Source organism: Pterocles gutturalis, unplaced genomic scaffold (genome assembly GCF_000699245.1).
Source record: "Pterocles gutturalis isolate BGI_N339 unplaced genomic scaffold, ASM69924v1 scaffold13474, whole genome shotgun sequence".
Lineage (NCBI taxonomy): Eukaryota > Metazoa > Chordata > Aves > Pterocliformes > Pteroclidae > Pterocles > Pterocles gutturalis.
In genome coordinates, this window is record NW_010130878.1 from 49,402 (window position 1) to 68,336 (window position 18,935).

Sequence of the window (18,935 nt, forward strand, 5' to 3'; positions counted from 1 at the left end):
CATTCCAGACTCAGCCCATACCACAACCATTGCAGCTGCTGCCGGGGAGTAACCGGGGCCGTTGGCTTGGCTGCTGCCTGCGGTGCAATGGAGGTGGGGCCGTGCCACGCTGCTGGCTTTGCTTTTGTAAAGAATGAAGTTCAGTGACAGATCAGGCTGCTGACATGGCTGAGAGCAGCCAACAAGAAGTAACTGTCTGGCTTTGATGACAAGACAAAATGGGGTTTGATTACTTTTTTTTTTTTTAATAGTAGACAGGATAGTCTTTTAATTAGTGTGCCTCTGTAAAGCAAGGTGATAATTAAGGGAATGACTCTCCATGTAGAGTCTAGAATATGATTTGGTTATGTCCCACAAGACTAATGTGTACATTAAGGTATATGCATTCTGTATGCAGGTTTTTGACACCATCATTTCAGGCAGATGGACCTAAAAATCATAATTTTCAAATATGGATTTCACTTCAGTGTTGCTTGGAGATGATATAGTGACCACAAAGTCATTTAAAAGTAACGGCTGCCACTAAGTTTCAGTTGTAGAAGAGACAGGTCCAAAGTAGATCCATACTGTAGCAGCGCTTGTGGTTGAGCGTTGTGCCCTTGCAGTTCGACCAGCGAGTCCGTGCCAGCTGCCGGGCTTTTCCCTCTGCGTCCAGACTAGCAAGACCTGCCCTCTGGGCTGAGGTTTTTGACTTGGATCTCCTCCCTCTGCTCTGCTGCCAGCTGCTGAGAAACTTGCAGAAAGTTCACACCCTCGAAACCACCCTCTGCTCCATCAGCTGTACTTGGGCAACAGACTCCTTCCTTACTGGCAGCAATGACGAACAGATCCACCGGCAGTTGCCATGATAGGCAAGTCTTGCTTTTAGTAAACCAGACCACAAAGTAATCACGCTGATCCTCTCCTCCTCTCACAGTCTGACCCCACTGGGTAGAGAATCAGACCAATGGTCGGTGTCTTGATCATAAACGGCTGCAGCCAAGCCATGTCGGAACACTGGCTTTTCTTGCCAGAGACAACCAAGCTGTGCGTGTGTCTTGTATCCTGGTTGTGTATGTGATGACAAGCCATTTTATTATCCATGATTTTCGTAGACTCTGAGATTTCAAACAGGATTGGGTATGAGAAAGGCTTCCTTTCCAAAAATACTCAAAGCCTGACTTCAAATATATATATGATTAGAAATATATCAGAATTAAGAAGAAAAAAGAGCCAAACTGTGTATTTCTTCTTGCAGCTGGAGCTGAAATAGCTGCTAAGATTTCCTCTCCCCAGCTGAGAATTGGTACAGTTTGTTTTTCTTACATATTTTCCATGGTGTTGATAATGATGTATTTGTATATTGTGACTGATGAAAGATAATCAAAGGAAAGAGCACAGAATTACCTGTCCTTTTTTTCCAGTCAAGACAGAATGTATGAATTTATTACAAGGAAAAAGGTGTGCAAATGACTTTCTGTAATTAGGCCATTCTGACCTGTGTAGAACCACACTTTGTTTGAAATTTATAAAAATTATAACTAGTACAAAACATTGTGATTGATGTCTCTATATGAAGTAACAAGTCAAATGAGCTTTCTTTCTACTGAAAATAAATGGGTATCAGTAAAGGCACATCAGCACAGCTGAAAAAAAAAATCCACGTATCTGTCCAATATAACTTCATTTGTCCAACACGTGTCACAGAAGGCACAAAGTGTTTTTTTTTCTTTTACTCATCTCCCTTAGTCGTGTTCCTGGATCCCTGGGAGTCTTAGGAGAGTGCAAAGATTCACCCAGTTCAGAGTTGCATATGCAAACGCTGCAGCCATAAGGCAAGAAAGATGTAGGATAACTTTATTATAGGTACCCCCAAGATATCTGCATACCTTTGGCTGCCAATGGTTTGTTAGGGAGTGGTAAATGACCCAGAACTTGTGGAGCATTTAGAATGGCAAGGAGGTAAAAATGAGAATGTAGAAACACAACACAAATATAGAGAAAAAAATAAAAGGGAAGTAATTTCAGCCAGTATCCAGATTTCTGGTGGCAAACTTCACCTCGCTTCAGTTCTCAAGGCATTGGCCTTATCATGTTACTGCAATATTGGTGTGAGAAGAACCAGGACCACACCAGATCCCAGGTGGGGGGCTTGCTTTGTTCCCCCCCCACGAAGCAGACCCCGTGGCAAAGGCGCAGGGCTGGAAATCCAGCCGCACACGCGAGCAGGCGGAACGCTCTCCTGTTGCGGGTCTCTGGCGCGTGGCCACGCGTGCTGGGACCTGCCTGTGCAGCCCCTGTCCCAGCTCAGCGGGGTTTGCAGGAGGCACTTCACCGGACGCAGGTGAGTCGTTGTTATTTGCTGTGGCACACTGGGGCGCAGCTGCGGTCTGCCCCAGGTTATCAGACTGGGGAGAGGAGCCAGGGAGCTTTCCGTGGCCTTGCAGAGCGCTGGGTCTCGGCTGCAGAGTGAGACCTATCCTCCCCGCAGTCCTTTCTGTTTTCACTTTCTTTCCTAACCATCATTTATTTCCTTCTGTGGTAGTTTACAGACGTGAAGCATCGGTCTCCCCTCTCTCTCCACCTCCTCTCCAGCCATGTGACTGAGCACTCTCTGAAACTTTTTCAGTCCCCAGGAAACTCTGATTTCCTCTCCACCTGCTCCCCGGTGAGAAGCAGCATCTCTCAAACCCGCAGCTGTGCTGGCCATGGGGAGGAGCGCACGGCAGCTCGTCTTGCTGACCTTTGCCTGTGGTGAGTAACATCCTCCATCATTTCTATCAGAAGAATAACGTAGACTATGCTGGCTTTGTTTCCTTGCAGTCAGAATGGTACCTAACAGGCTGAAAACTTGAAATAGTTTCATTGCTAGCAGTAACGGTGCTTTTAATAAAGTCCTGTTTCTAAGAAATAACTGTAAGTACCTTTAATTGCAGCTGGTATAGACTTGGTCTGATGTTTTCCTGTGTATTTTTCCTTGCACTCTGTGGTGACATAAACTCTGACTGTGTGATGGAGTCAGCTCAAAATAGTACCAGAAGCAGCTTTTTTGGGCTTGCTTTTCTGAATTAAAAGTAATTCCCAGACCAGGAGAACTGACTGAAGGTCTTGAGTGAGACAAGCAGAAGAAAAACCAAGTGTTGTTTGAGTCATTTGTCTGCATTGCGAGATGCAGAGCATGGTCAGGAAAGCAAGAGTGAGGCGGGGGGCTTGGGGACCACATCGAAGTCACCGTTCAATCCTTAATGCTGCTTTGGGAAAATCTGGGGAGTCAGCCTGGCCGAGGCCATGTCCCAGCACGTGAAGTCATCCCTCAAACCCAAAACAGTACAAAATCTGCCAGGTGAAGAAGGATGGAGCGTGATTTAAGCTGTGTAATGGCTGGAGGTTTTTGCTCGCAGGTGGGGTGCAGGATTTCTGCCGTGTGTTTTGCCACCAGCACACAGGGGTCATGCAGGTAACAACCCCCATCTCCCTCCCAGCTCTGCTGCAGCAGCGCAGTGAGCAGGGAAACAGCCCAGGGACCCCAGTCCTGCCCAATCTGCTTTGCTTTCCCACACCCGCTTCCCAGCCAGAGTCTGCTGAAGTAGCCCCAAAATGTGTACACGAAAGGAGAACAAGATCAGACTGAGAGAAATCACACCAATCACTCAGTGGGCAGCAAGGATGTTTTTGGCCAGGAAGAATTTGTTTCCTCAGCTCTTTATCCATTTTTCCTTTAGAAATTTGTTGTGATGTTTTATTAATGCCACGAAGTCAAGTCTTTCTGTGCAAATAGGGAATTAAACATAATTGGAGTTTAAGGGATCAAAGGTCTGATAGGTTGGAGGTTCAAGAAACTGTTCCTATGTTGGGAGGGGAACTATGACAGTACTGAAACCTCTCAGAAAATCTTGGTGCTTTTCCAGTTCTTCAAGGACTTGAACCAAAGCAGCTGGAGCCAGCGAGGGTGTTTTCAATGATTGTAGGAGCTGGGTCGGGTTTTTCTGTCCAGATAAAAACAGTCAATTAAACACAGGCATTTCTTCTGGGCAGCGTAAAGTGGAACAAATCTGCTGGGTGGCTGAGCAGCATGAGTGTGTGGTTAGACGAGAAGAGGAAGAAAAAAAATCCCCAGCAAGAGGGTTTTTTTTCACCCACCCCCTTACAGGACGGCAGGCTGCGAAATGTCACAGCCAGATCACGGCACTGAGCAGTCCTCCTCCCACCGTACCGCCTGGGAGCAAAGCAGTGATGCTCCTTTGTTGGCATTGACTGAGCCTCCCCAGTCACCAAGGCGTGAAAACAGGGGCTCCAGGTCCAGACTGGGGACAGGGAATTTCAGAGAGCTGCCCTGATCTTTTTGAGGCCAGGGTGAGACAAGGGGATTGCAGCTGCTTGCTTCAGGAAGATGCACCACAGGGAGCACGCATCCCTCGAGAAAAGTGTTTCTTGTATAAAGTTTTGAGATGGCCTCATAGAAAGAAGAAACAGAGACTAACAGGAGGAGGCAGAGCTGCTCCCATCCCTGGGAGCTCCTGGCCACATGCCTTTTGAGAAGATGACCCAAACCAACAGGTTTAGCAGCATGGCTGTGCCCCAAGAGAGACTCCAAAATGCTGGGCAGAGCCGTGGGAGGCTGGAGGAGCAGTCTGGCAGGTCACCTGGCGAGCACGAGCCATGGGCCACCCCAAAGACATCTCTGACTTTACCCCGCAGTGACCCTGTCAGGCTGAACCCTTCTCTAGTGAAAAATAGGTTGAAATCCCCTTTTGGGGAAAATGAAGTTTCATTTAAAAGCTATGGCTGGCACCCAAATGTCAGTGAAATGTTTCTCTCCATGTCTTATCTGGCCAGTAATCGAAACCAATCTGTTAACTGAAAACGGAGAAGTACTGACTATTTAAGACTTGCGTAAGTTTAAATATGGGCGTTGCACTCTTATAGAGGAAAAATGAGTGAAAATTGCAACTTCTTCCTTTTTGTTTTTGTCACGCTGTAACTACCCATATCTGCTCTGATTTTCCACTGGCCCTGTTGGCAGGAGCACACAGAGGAGATCAGTTATCTGCTCTTCAGCTCTGCCAGCACGTGTGGTAAAGTCTAGGGGAAAGTGAGAAAATGAACAAAAGTATCACGTTAATTATGGCATTTTAAGGTTCCTTCTGATAAAATTTACAATCAGAGGGATGTGTCCTGGCATTTCTGAGGCTTTTTAACTGTATCAAGTTGCACTTCTTTAATTACAGCAGCTACACTGGCAGTCAGTATATTCTGTACAGCACAGAGGTGAAACCCAGGGAATTTTAGGAATATGGAGTGTACGTCTAGACTTCTGCTTTTCTCCAGCATAGCCATTTTAAGGGAAAATTGATGTGTGGGTTCAGATCTACACATCTGATTTAATTTCTTTGGTTTTGACCTTGAATTTGATCCAAACCCAGTAGGTTTTATTATTCTGATATAGTCTATATGTAGCCTAAAATGGTGAGATTTTTGGAACTCAGCTATTGTTGCAGATCTCTGTTTATGCTGAGTGAAAATAAATAAATGAAAGGAAGATGAGCTTATGAGATTTCACCCATTTCCACTCTGAATGTGTCTCTGACCTTCACTCATCCTAAAATCCAAATCCCAGCAACCTGCCTGCCACAAGGTTTTGATGTGGATTAATGAGAAATTTATTTGGAAAAAACAGTGTATGATAAACTTCTCAGACAACGCGTTGCAGCATCCTGTGTGGAGCTGTACTGCTTGGAATGTGAGCTGTCTTGGACTTCTGGGTCCCTTTTGTCTCCAAACTGGAGCATTGATCTCTGTCCTCCAGCTAACTTATGTATTAAAGCATTTAACTGTGCCCAAAGCTTTATGCCCATCAAGGAGTTGATCTATTTCATTGATTTATGGTTTCTTTTAGCTTGACCTTGTCTTTACAGAGTCTTGCATACTCACAATCAAAGACTTGCGGCAGAAGATTTGTGACCTTCGTCTATTCTGCAAGGTCCTTCTTCCACTTTTTCTTCACTTCATTATTTACACTTTTCTTCATTTTGTTATTTACATACAGGAGGCAGATATTTTCTTTTCAGTTCTGCAAGGGATGTGTTTCTGTAAATGTTATAAGACGGAAGCATAATTGCAGTGCTTGACTATTTTCAGATGTGGTCCAAAAGCCCCTGGATGCCGTACCCTGAAATTTGTTTCTCATTGCTGAAAGAGCATCACTAAGAGGGTTGGTCTTTCCTTGCTTGGAGCATCTCTTTGGGTTCCTCCGAGGAGGAAGAACTCGAGGGTTCAAGCTGGTGTAGTTACAACAAAACCATAAATAAATCTCTGGAGTTTCCCTGTCTCCCAGAGCAGTTTCCCAGACTATTCTGAATCACTATAAAACCATTATACTGCCCCACTTCCTTCACACACACAAAATGTTCCCCTTCCCTGTGCTTTGTTGGTAAGTAACCAGGCACCCCTTCCTCTGTAACACCCAGGCATCCGCTGCATCTTCCTTAGATCTTGATAATTTTCCTCTAGCAAATCTTGCTGTACTACTGCCTGCAAGGGAATTCTTGTGCTGCCTGGGGCTTGTGCAGGGTCTACTCACACCCCTGTCATCCTCTGGCCTCTTCAGCACTAAAACCAGTGCGCTGGGAGCCAGGAGCCAATGTGCCTCCACTGCAGTGGGTATATTCAGAGGTGTGAAGACTGAGGGAGTGGTGAAAAGTTATGGCTAGTCCTACGGCATGTCTGCCTTCACTCTCCTGTCATGACTGGAGCCAAATGAAGAATAAAATCCCATCACCCATTTGATAACAAAATCAGGGTAGTTATCATGTTGTGGGTATCATCAGAAATGTTAAATGTAAAGGTTTCTAGACTACTGACTTATTTGTTTCTTTGCAGCATTTTCTTCCTGCTTTGCTGAAGTGGTCCAGGGGATCAAACTGTCTCCAGAAACCACATCCTTCCACCATACGGCTCCTTCTGCTCAGCCACTTTCCCTTTATCATTCTTCACCCCACCAAGGCACCACAGTTCATTTTAACAGCACAGGCTCTCTTAAAACAACTCCCATAAGCCATAGAACAACAGAGCAGCACCAGGTGACAACAGCGCCAGGCCATCACACAACAGCCCAGGCAGGAGCAACCACCGAGCAAGTCACTGTCCAGACATCTCCCACGGTGGCACCCACAACAGCAGCAGACAACGCAACTGCAGCTGGCCAGGCTACAACCCAGGCCATGGAAACGGTTACCTCTGCAGTGGAGAACACAACCGCACACCCTGCGTCCTCAGCCAAGCAAGCCAGCACAAATGCGAGCACAGAAACGACAGCAGCAGCCACAAACACAACCACACAGCCAACAGCCCCAAAGACGCAAACGACAGCTGCTGCTCTGACTACCATGGCCACCAGCATGGAAACTGTGAAGCCCACCACAGGGTCAGGAAATCAGACAACAGCACCTAAAAGTCCAACAGCCACAGCTGTGACCAACACAACAACGGTTCATCCAGGGACTCAAACAACCATCCCACCCACTACAACAACAGTGAGACCCACCGCTGCACCGCGGCCAGCCCCCATCCCCACCGGGACATACACCGTTTCCAAAGGGAACGTGACCTGCCTCAAAGCAGTCATGGGGCTGCAACTGATGGCTCTAAACACACAGAAGGTGAGGTGGAAGCACTATGAGGCTGAGCTTTATAATGATTCTTTCTTCATTAGCTGGAATTCATTCTTCTTCTTGCAAAGCAGTTCTCTGCAGTTAGCTTATGTGATCAAAAGAAGTGGTTTGTTCCCAGTCCAAGGCTTTTTCTGTGCCACAGCATCTCAGCTGCTGTACTTTGGCTTGTACGACGATGCCAGTGGGACGTACGGGTGCTTTCTTATTTCAGCGATGTATCTCTGGTAGCAATACTTGGGAGGGTAGGTCAGGCTTCAGTGTTATTTGTGTTTCCCAGAATGGGACTGGTTAAAATCCAAATTGACTTCAGTGAAGGGCTTGACATTGCAAGTTGCAATGAAAGCAAGAAATTGGCTATTCACAGGCTTGAATGCCGAGGTGGGTGTTCTCGATGCTGATGCATGGAGATTATAGGATCACAGGAACTGCCAGGCTGGATCACAGCAGGGGTCCTGGGGAGCTGCTAGCAGTGATCCATTGTGAATGATTGAGCAAAAGATATCATAAAACCTGAAATGGGGATTATGTCCCTCAGAAGTACAGTTTTGTAACCTCCATTAATACAATGCATGGGGTTACATCCTCAAGCTCTGGAGTTCATATGCCTGAACCCATCCCCATCATAAATCCAAATCTTTTTGCCTTGGGTCTGAATGTTTCCAACATGGGATGAGTATCTAATGTTGGTGAAAGTAGTTTCCCTCGTCCTGTTGGAAGCGAGGCAGGGAGCATCATCCCCAACCTCCCCAGACCCCAGTGAGATGTCTGTTACAGAAGTAAGGTGTGGATGAGCTGACACTGACGGAGCCAAACTGTGTTGAGGGCTGCAGGGCTCTCCCTTCAGACTACAGTGTGGGCAGGCAGGCAGAGATAACTGGGCAGGACACAATGAGGCGGCCGGGGTGACACAAGGAGCAGCACACGTCGAAGCCAGTCGGACCACTGCCTGCTTCTCTCTTCATCCTTCCTCTGCCTTCAGGCACAACGTCCCACTGCTTCCTCTTCTTAAACTGTTGCTGGTGCTCATCTGACCTTGCTCTGAATCATATCAGTTCACCAGATGAGCAGAAAACAATTACTTTTCTGCCAGCTTAATGCTCTGGAACAGCTTGGTGCTGTGTCAGACACGCCTGGTGTTGGTTTACAAGCGGAGAATGACCCCGGTAGCCAGCAATCAGGCTGCCGCCACCACCAGCCTGTTCATTCAGCCACACAGAGCTTGTCTGGGAAAAAAAAAAAGCATCTAGAAATCTCAGTGTGTTTCTTAAGTTTCCTTCTCCTCCTCCTCAGCAGCCCTGCAATGTCTCTTCTCTCCGCAGCAGCAGATGGAGTACACGGCCGTCAACCCCAACGCCACACAGACGGCCGGCAGCTGCAGGACGGCGCAGGCTGAGCTGAACATAACTTTCAGTGGAGGGTTCATAAACTTCATCTTTGTAAAGGTAATTGTTGCATTAGAGGGAAGGTGTGTTCGGGATCGGGGAGCTGGAACTCAGGCTGCCTTTGATCCAGGTTGTGCTGTGGCAAAAGGCGTTTCATCCATCTGTGCTAGTTTTCCACCTGTACATACGGCGTTATCACTCCTGCCCTTCCCAAGAGGCTAGAATCCTAGAACCATGGAAGGTAAAAGGGTCTGGGTCTGCTGTTTGCACTGGAGCGGGACAGAGGGAATGGGTTTGGGACTGGCGTCCCTGCGCAGGAACAAGGTGTGCATGCCAGTGACTCACACTGTCAAGTTGCTCTTAGGAAATGGTGGCCCAGCGACCACCCGGATGCAGGTGAGGTTAGTCACTTCCTTCCCATAAGTGCCAGGTGTCACAACTGCCCAGCCAAGAGCCAGCTGTGGTTGTTCAGTCCACAGGGCAGCCTGTGCAGGGCCCAGGAGCCACAGCCCATCCACAGCTGGAGGAGCCTAATTTCATCAAATTTCTGAGTGGAAAATTCCAAACAAGTGAACTACAGCAACAAAATTGTAGATAAGTGCCCTTAAAATGCACCACACCAGGGAGGCTTATAAGTACACACAGAAACTTGGGCAAGAGAGTGGCCCTGCTTACATGGTGGGAAAATGAGCTTTAGTTTTGACCTTGTGGCTATTGATACCGTTCCCTACTGGGACCTCATCATCTGTGGGCGAGGCTTTAGCATAAGCTACCAGGAGTGCTTGCTGCTATTAGAACCATCAGAAAAAATTGCCGAGTGCAGCCATCCTCTTGCTTCCTCCAACATTTAGATAGTTTATTCATTTTGGGATGCAGCTCGCAGCACTATTTATCTGAAAGCTAATAAGGGCTGGGTGGTGATGCCAGCAGGGCTAAAGACAGACGTTAAATACTGTTAAATACTGTTTATAGTTTATATGAAGTCATTAATGGGCAGGGAGGAAGCTGGATCCCATCAAACTCTGAGTGTAGGATGCATGGAGGCTGTGTCCTGGAGCTCCGTAGCAGTTCAGAGCGGCATCTGGCCATCTCTGGCTGGTCCATGTCCTTCTGTCAATCAAGCCAAAATGTCAGTCTTACAGCCTGGTTCCAAGCTCTAATTCCTGACAATGAAGAAAAGTACTAATGGTTAGCCAGTCATTTCCATAGCAAGTCCAAGGGGCGACAGCAAGTTACACCACACCTGAGATTAATGCGTGAGCAGAGAAAAGGTTCCATTAACAATCATCTTCATTTTAGCTTACGCCAGAAAGAGGAAAAGTGAGGTAAAAAAAATGAAGGAGCTGTTTAAAAATAAAGGTTCATTTCAGACCGTGAGTGTTTGCTTTAAATGTAGGCTTCCTGCAACAAGGGGAGCGTTTTCAAGGATCCTTGGAAAAAGTCTGGTGGTTCAAGTACCCATGAAAGCCCCAACTTGCAGCAGTGCTGAGGAGAGTGATGTGGACTTTTAGGAGGTGCTTGACCTGTCTTACCCTGAAAAAGGTGGTTACTGGCACAGCATTAGACACTCCTCCCTTCACTTAAAGATAAGCCTCAAGAGCGCAGCAGGGCTCAGCTTAGACTTCTTTGAAATTCAAGTGAATAAGCAGTCATTTTGCTGCTGGTTGTTACGTGTTTGGCCCCTACAGCCTCTCTAGCTGCTTTGAACCAAGAGTGCTCCGGCGATGGCACTTCTGATTTGCACCAGTGAAAGAGGAGCTGGATGGGGCCCAGGGGCCGCGGGGCTGGTGTGGGGCGGTGGGGGTGAGCGGCTGGCTCGGGGCTCACCGCTGCCAGCTGCCTTCTGCAAAGAACTTGAAAAAAGGAAGTTTTGTAACCGACCCGCAAGATGTGAAGTAGGAGCAGGTGTTTTCCCCAAGCAAAGTTATTGACTGTGGCCAAACAGAACACAGTGCTGCCACCAAAAGAATGGTTATATTTGACCTATTTATGTCTTTAAGTAGGAATAATGCTGAGAACCTCTTCTCTGGTGTATTTCTTAAACTTTCCCAAACCGTCCTACCAGCTTTTAAACTGCGTAACACTAAAACCGGGTGTGCAGGAGACACTCATGTCTGCTGCCATTTATGCACGAGCTGCACTCACCAGCCCCTGTGTGCTCACAGCTGGAATTAAAGTGAATATCAGGGCTGCTGCATAAAGACTCGGGTTATACTCCAACACTGATACCAGGGAAAAGCTCGCAGGGCTGGCTCGCACTTTGTGACAGTCCAGGGGAGGACAGTGTTATCGTTTTGAGAGGTGCAGGCAGGACACTTAGCTGGAAATTTTGCTCTGTGCTGTTGTACCGGGTGTTTTCCATGTCAGCAGAACCAGGTGAATAAAAATAAAACAGCCTTATCACATGCCGGTTAATTTGTGCAATATATAATATTTGCTTAACTCCCTCCTACTTTTGGTTGCCACGAGTATCACCGAATGTCTAGCTTGAGCTGTGTGTGCAAAATCCCAGCTGTGTGGCACAGTTTCGGCGAGCTGAGCAGAACTGGCGATGTAGCTGAGACTGCTGTGTTACACCAGCTTCTTGGCCATTAGATGGAGTGATCTGGGAAAGGAAAAGCAATACATCCAAGCTAGTTGGTTCTTGAGTCTTGAAGGTGATGCTTTAAAATGTGTGTCTTTGGGAAATTCTTTGTAACCATTTTGCTGCGGTGAACTGGATTTTTTTTTTTTTTTTTTCACAAATATGATGGTGTATTACAAATAAAGATATATCTTCTTTTGCAGGAAGCTCCAACATACTATGCCAAAAAAGTTGAGGCTAGATTACAGTTATCTTCTGAAGGTCAGTGATTTTAAATTGTTTTAATTTAATATCAAACTGTTCTGGGTGTAGGATAAGCTTTTGTATCTTTGAAACACTGGATTTTGCAAATTATGTCTTTTTTTCATGTTTTTAACATGTCATTCACCTAAATCTTAAGATGTGAAAATGGAAGAGAAGGGACCAGGCTGCAGTTCCATCAGAATTGTTCAATTTTCCTTTTGTCCTCAAAAACTTGCCCTGCCTTTCACAGAACTGAGATTACTTCAAACCTAAATTTAAGATACAAAACAATCCTCAAAGTTTTTATCTGCAAAGACAGACGGCTGCCAGATGTTGCCATTTCAGCCCCCCAGCAGTATTTTTTGCCGTGAGCAAGCCTATATCTTTTCAAAGATAAAAATTACTGAATGAACTGTAGCAGTACACGCTGGTGTACACTGTTGTGCTGGCAGATGTTGTTGAGATACAGTGATGTTGGTGATGTGGATGATTTTGTCTTAAACTGGTATATCTGCTTTCAAAGGAGGATACGCATCCAGGATGTGCCCAGGTTAAGAGATCTTTTAATGTTTTGAACTTCAGACATGTTTTCTGTAAAGTGCTATGACACTAAAATATGTTTAAAAACGTATTTAATACATAAAGCAATACAGACTAGAGATGTCAAATTCCCATGCTGGAGATGGTATCTCTGCTTTGTCTGGAAATAGCTGTGCTGGAGACCGAAACAAGTTGTCTGCTCCTGCGAGAATCCTCACCCCCTCTTGCAGACTCAGATTGTTAAACTATGATTTGAAGAAGCTTCTGAAATTTTAGCTACTTTTTCAGCCCTAGGCTCAGCTGACTTGCCCATTGGTCATTAAAGCAGTCATTGACACAGGGCAGAGATGTAACTGGTACATTCTGGGGAAAATGCCCATGCTTTAGTCCCATCTGTGAGTGCTGCTCTCCCAAAGCACCGGGGATCCTCCGTTTTATCTCCAAAAGATGTTAATTCCAATGGAGTCAGTGTGGATTCTCATTTGTCTCTCTCTTTATGACCTCCAGGTATGCTTTACTATGGAGCCATACGTGAGAAGCTGTTTACAACAAAGCTGGGGAATTCCTTTAAGTGTGCCAGCAAGCAAACCTTCGTCTTGGAGAAGAACTTCCAGATACTCTTTGTTAACGTGCAGCTGCAGGCGTTTGACATTGTTGGTAACCAGTTTGGAGAAGGTAAGTAGAAGTGTACCTTCTCCACCCTTCCGAGATCTCCACGTCAGCGCTCTGGTAGCCTGATAGATACAATCTGCTGGATTATAACCATACACATGCAGTGATCCTGTTACACCTACAGCACCATCACAGCTTTTAATAGTTCCCAAATAATGTAATGTGCCCGCTGCTATGTTCTCACCCTTTTCTGAGTCATTTTCAACACAGTGCTAATACCTGTGGAAAATGGAAAAGTGTCTTTCCCTCCCTTCTCATTAAAAATGTTCAACTCTACAGCCACCACTTTATTCTTCACCCGTTTTCTCCCAGAGCAAGTGGAGGTTTGTTCACCAGCATTGCATTGCCCAAACCCAATACGTACAGTTTAGCTCAAGGTCGCTGTTCTCAGTACAGTCAGATTTTAGCTATTTTGAAAGGCTCTTGACACTCATGATGTCCCACACCTGCAGCAGCAAAACTGCCAACTAATAAGGGATATTTGCGAATGCAGGATGGTACTTTCAGAGCAACTGTGTCTAGACATGATGAAACGTGCTCCTGAGGAGGAACATGATTGGCATGTTCCCAGTTTCAGAATTAAATATCATGCTCATCTCTGCTATTTTTTGTTTTCATGAGTACAGCGACAAAGAGGCAACCATGTAGCTTAGTAAAAGACAGAGACAGACCACTACTGACTCCCGTGGTCTCTGGATTGCCCACACTGGGAAAATGCATTGGGGCTCATCACAACTTCTTCCCTAACAACTTCTTCCCTACCCCCACTCCTGGTATTCCTTCCACCGGGAAATGAGATGCTGCATCCTTGTTTCTTGTCCAGCGACGCAGCCAGGACCTGGCCAGGCTTGTGGGGTCCAGGACTGCTGCGTGCACCAGGAAACTCCCGCATTGTGCAGTATGGACACTCTCATGGTCCACTGCCTTACTTCTTACGAGATGCATGAAAGATCCTACAAAAAGCAGGGAGGTGGATCAGATAGCACCCTGTGGTTTATCTCAAACTGTACAGCTTCACGTTTCTGTGACTTCCCCTCAGGGTGTTTCCATACGAGAACTCTGGTGGACAGATAGGCTTATCAGCTCTCCAGCCCTTCACGTGCACTAATAAAACATTCCCTTCTGACATTTGACTTTCTGCATGCTTATGAAATATTGCCCCTGTATTCTTCTTAGTACTTTAGATCTATCTTTTGTCTCAGTTTGTTTCTTTTTGACTGATTCTTCTTTTGTCAGTTCATCATTTTGGCTGCCTTTCTTATTCTAAAAGGAATATAATGGGAAACAACATTTGAGGCTTTTTTAAGATGTGGATTTTTTTTTTTTTTTTCACACTTTAAGTTCTTAAAAGCCACACTGAGAATTCAATCTAGGTTCCCATTCTCATGAAGATTTTTTCATAGGATAAAACTGAGCTGGAACAACTCATGGGATCCCATCTGGTCACCACATTTCCATTTGAATTTGTACACCGAGTGAGTTCAGTTATGGCTTTTGGTATGGCCTCACCTCTAGCAGAGACAGAATTTAGAAAGACTCTCTCTCTCTCTCTCTTCAAGGTCAGGCTAATCTCTGCTAATATCAAATTAATTTAGTTTTGCTTTTAATCAAAGGGCTGAGAAAGCAGCTACCACCTCTGAAATAATCCCCCCATGGCCATGAAATAGTTATAAAGCTGTTAAATACCTCTGCTGGGTATGCAGATTTTTAAAGTCAAAATCCCCAGTGAAAGAATGACTCTGTACACATCACCAGTCTCCTCTCCTCAGGTTTCTCGAGACTGGTAGTTTCACTTCTGTTGCTCTTTATTTGCCTTTAAATTTACCTTTAAAAGGGGAAGAAAAAGAAAACACTAATGATCACTGGTTTCAAGTTCCTTACAATTCTGTACAGAGTGCAGCAGCGTTACATCAGTAGCTTGGCTTGTTTGAGTTTGGAAAGCTGTAAAAGCATCTTCTGAACTGCACTTGAGTATATCAGAAATAATTCCTAGAGAATTCGAACACCTCTGGCTTTAGCAATACTCCAATGCAAATACCTTCCAGCCCCCTGCCTTAGCAGCAGGTGACATTAACCAGGCAGAGCTTTTAAAGGCAGCGTCTAACAGAACGCTGATGCCTTTGGCTTTGTGGCATTGCATCACATGAGATCACCATCTGGATCAGAGGAGATGAGGATCAGATTTTGGGGACAGCTGCGTGGAGGCTTGACATGATGTCATGCATGCCACATGCTCCCTGGGCTAGCTGCCTGCTGTTGGTGTAAAGACTCCTGCTGGGGAAAAGCCCAAGCTAAGCTACAATCTGTGCCAGCACAGTCATCAGAATCGGACAATAACAACAGGGCCTTTGTCTTAGAGCGCTGTCGAAATCTGCCTGGGAATAGTCACAGGGAGTGAAAGAGGTGGAGGCTGTTGGATCTCTTAAACTTTGGGTGTAAACTGGACTCACTGCTGAGTTGTGATATACTTTGGGGTTTAGCTGATCAAGCTACCCTAATTAGAGGATAGTTTGCTACTCAGGTGCCCCTCAAAGCATCATGCTAGAGGTCTTGCTTTCCCTGGAGCCTGAGGAAAGACCATTCCCACAGATCAGATGGAAGATGTACGTCTGATCTAATTCTGGGGTAACACATTAGTGATCACTCCCAGACCTTGCCTTCATGCCCAGGGCTGCTCTTGTTGTATGGTGACTTTGAGACTGATCCTGCCATTGTTACCTGGGAAAATACTCCATTTGTGTCAGTGACCCAGATGGTGCAGTCTCTCCGTAGGAAAACTTGCCAGTTTACCCCAATCTGGAAGTTCATTTTTAAGTAATGAGTTTTCATTTAATCAGAAGATAACTTGAATATTCATTTGGATAGGGACTGGCTGAGGCAGTCAGGATTTGCCCCCTCTGCAGCTAAGAGGTATGTTTGGAGTGAGTATATCTTTGGATGGTTCTTAAAAGATATTATTTGTGTCAAAACCTTTTCTGATATCATCATATCTAGAATAAAATTACAACGGCACTGCTAAAGCAACCCCCTGGACTAAATCCAAGCTTCTGCCATCCTGATCTCTTGAAGTTCTGAGTTAGCCACAATTATCCACAAATACTCTGAATTAAACACAGAGGACAATTAGAATTTGATTCTTCTTAGGAAACACTGCCCTAGCTGGGATCCTTGCTACGCTAATGGTGTGCTGGACTATGGGCTCCCTTTTCTGGCTTGATCCTTCTTACTGGGCAGAAGCAATTAGATGCTCTCCACATAGGAGCAGTTTTTGTCCACGCAGAATGTGTTTTGCTCTTCAGTTTCAGTCTTGCACTTTGTAGTGTGATGCTCCACTTCTGCTATCATAAAGAAAGCCTCTTGCTGTGTGTGTACTGATCTTGGTGGTAAAGCAATTACTGTGGCCATGAGAGAGCAGAGTCACTCTCCAGTGAAGTATGTAGCTATTTCCAAAGGGGCAAGCACTCTTTTCTTGAGCTAAGATTCACCACAGATAAAAATGTATTAAGTGTAGTTCAGAAAACAAAGAAAGAAAATAAGATTTTGATAAATTCTGTCTTGTATTTGCTAACTTTTGTACAATATAGATGTGTAGTCTAGGAGTACGGTGTTTGCTGTAACACATTCTCTCATCTCCTTTTACTTTCAGAAGAAGAATGCTTTCCTGATAAAAACAGCAAAGCAGCTCCCATCGCGGTGGGCCTGAGCATCCTGGGATTGTTTGTCATTGTGTTTGTCACTTTCCTGATTTCCAGAAGAAAGCCGCATAGAGGATACGAACGTATCTGAGGTGCCCTGGTACTTCCCAACGTGTGTAGCAAGTAGAGGAGTCACAGGAGTTTTATCTTCTACCTGGCAATCTCACCGCCCTGAAGCCACATTTTTTGGTGGGATGCCACCATGGGTTTAAAGCTAATGAACACTTGTGGAAGTGATTTCTTTAAGCTGGGAAGGAGAGAACTCACACCGTCTACTTTAGGCTATTCTTAGCATCTAATTTAGACGTAGTCCAGAGGACCACAGGGAGGAGCCTAAATTCTCCCTATTATCAGCAAAGGAGAAATTCAGACCACCTAAGTCAGATGCCTAAAAATAGCTTAAAGCGAGCAGTAGCACTATCCCCCAGAAAATCCACCCGGTTTGTTAAAGATAGCGGTTAGATTTATTAAAATAGATGAGTCCGGTAACAGGACCTTCAAGTGAACAAAGCAGAGGTCCACAGGAACAGCCAACCCTGTTAAACCAGAGCTCAGTGAAAGCCTCGGGGGAACGCTGTGTGTGCTGAAGTCTCAGGGCAAGCCCAAGTGTGACTTCCATCCACCAGCAAGTTCTCACCAGTCCTGAAACAGGGTTATACTCACGTTCTTGGTTTTTTCCTACTAAGCCTTTTGCAAGGACACAGTGGTAATATGTGAGTCTTACTCTGGAGGCAGTATTTTTAGAAAATTCTCTAGTTTCCAGTGACTGTATATGCAAATAAGAGAAGATTACCCAACGGAGGTCATGCAGGGTCTGCCTGACCAGTACGTGCCAAAATTGTCGCTTGCCATTGCTTCTCTCTGTCCTGCTCCAAAGACGTCTGAACTTCTTGCCAATAATTCTTGAGCTGCAGCCTCACAAGGCACAGCACCTCAGAGCAATTTGACATCAGTAAACGAATCCTGAAGCGTTAATGATGCAAACAGCACAGGTCAGGAGCTGGTTGACAGGCAGCTGAGATGTCTGTGCAGCAGAACTGGGCAGGCGTTTGGCGGCAGTGGCTCCATCCCTCTGCCACGCCAGGCCAAGCCGCCCCGCTCGTCAGCCGGCACTCAAGGCACAGCGTCCCTTTGCCACACGCTGCAGCACACGTGGAGACAGCTGACACGACCCATGGGCCAGTGCTAAGGACGCCAGCGCAACAGACGGGGACTGGGGTCAATTTGCTTGATAAATTCAAGGAGCTTAATATTTCGTGGTCTTGTGAGAGCTCATGAATCACCCCCTTCGTATTCAGTCATGGACCTGTGACAGTGACAGTCACCGAGCTCAGTCACTGTCCCTTGACTCAGGTGGCAGCGCTGTGACCTCTCTTAATGCAGGACCTGTGTGAGGTCCATGGGCAAATGGAAACCCCCTGACGCTGTATGTTCCAAAAGTGGATGCTGTGCAGTGTGCTTACAGCTGAGCAGCTGGGCTTCACACGGAAATGGTTTGGAGTTGCTTTAAAGCACACTAATTGACACACTCTGTGGTCTATTTCCTGCTAAGCTAATGATGAAGGCACGAAAGCAGTAATTGCTTTTAAGTTCAGCTCATGTTCTTTGTTGTAACAAGGAAAATTGCCCTGTCACAAAAGATGTCCAAAGGGAAATGTATGCGCAAATGTGCACACGCACACCCCCCACGTACAAATCTGTTCACTGCAGAAAACATCAAAATGATAAGAAATTATATATAAAACCATCTACAAAAGAGAAAATAATATGAAATAACAGCACACTTCCCCCTTATGGGGGTAATGGCTTAAATTCTACCAAGGAAAGTTTCACCTGGAAACGGACTGTGGAACGCCACCCATCAGACAAAAGAAAGACTGAAGTAATCCACAAAAATTCCTCGCTGTTAGTTTAATCTGCATCTAAACAAAATCGAAATGCTGGGAGCTGCATGATTTGTTACTTCTATTGATACAGATATAGCATTTTCTTGTTCTGTTCTGAAAAATCTCTTTATGTTAATATTCAGAATATTCAGTCTTTTAATTTTTGATATCAACGTGAGGAGAGTAAACTGCTCTTAAGGACTGATAATTCTGTGTTTAATCTTGCGAGACCCTCTGGCATTTTCACCAATGATGCAAAGTTAATGTTCCACCCCCCCCCACAC

General features: G+C 45.6%; 1 protein-coding gene across 1 annotated transcript; it reads left to right on the forward strand.

Moving 5' to 3' along the window:
• Positions 1-2,687: 2,687 nt before the first annotated feature.
• On the forward strand, positions 2,688-16,856 carry LOC104466844 (lysosome-associated membrane glycoprotein 3-like). Its single transcript, XM_010080397.1, has 6 exons — positions 2,688-2,733; positions 6,859-7,637; positions 8,969-9,091; positions 11,819-11,876; positions 12,906-13,073; positions 16,717-16,856. The coding sequence occupies exons 1-6, from the start codon at positions 2,688-2,690 to the stop codon at positions 16,854-16,856; spliced, it is 1,314 nt and encodes a 437-aa protein (XP_010078699.1).
• The last annotated feature ends 2,079 nt before the right edge of the window (positions 16,857-18,935 follow it).

What these genes read in the sequence shown, in the direction of transcription:
- LOC104466844 (XM_010080397.1), top strand. Translation starts at nt 2,688, where the DNA reads ATGGGGAGGAGCGCACGGCAGCTCGTCTTGCTGACCTTTGCCTGTG. An exon ending in TGGCTCTAAACACACAGAAG is followed by an intron (nt 7,638 to 8,968) that starts GTGAGGTGGAAG and finishes TTCTCTCCGCAG; the next exon opens with CAGCAGATGGAGTACACGGC. An exon ending in TAAACTTCATCTTTGTAAAG is followed by an intron (nt 9,092 to 11,818) that starts GTAATTGTTGCA and finishes CTTCTTTTGCAG; the next exon opens with GAAGCTCCAACATACTATGC.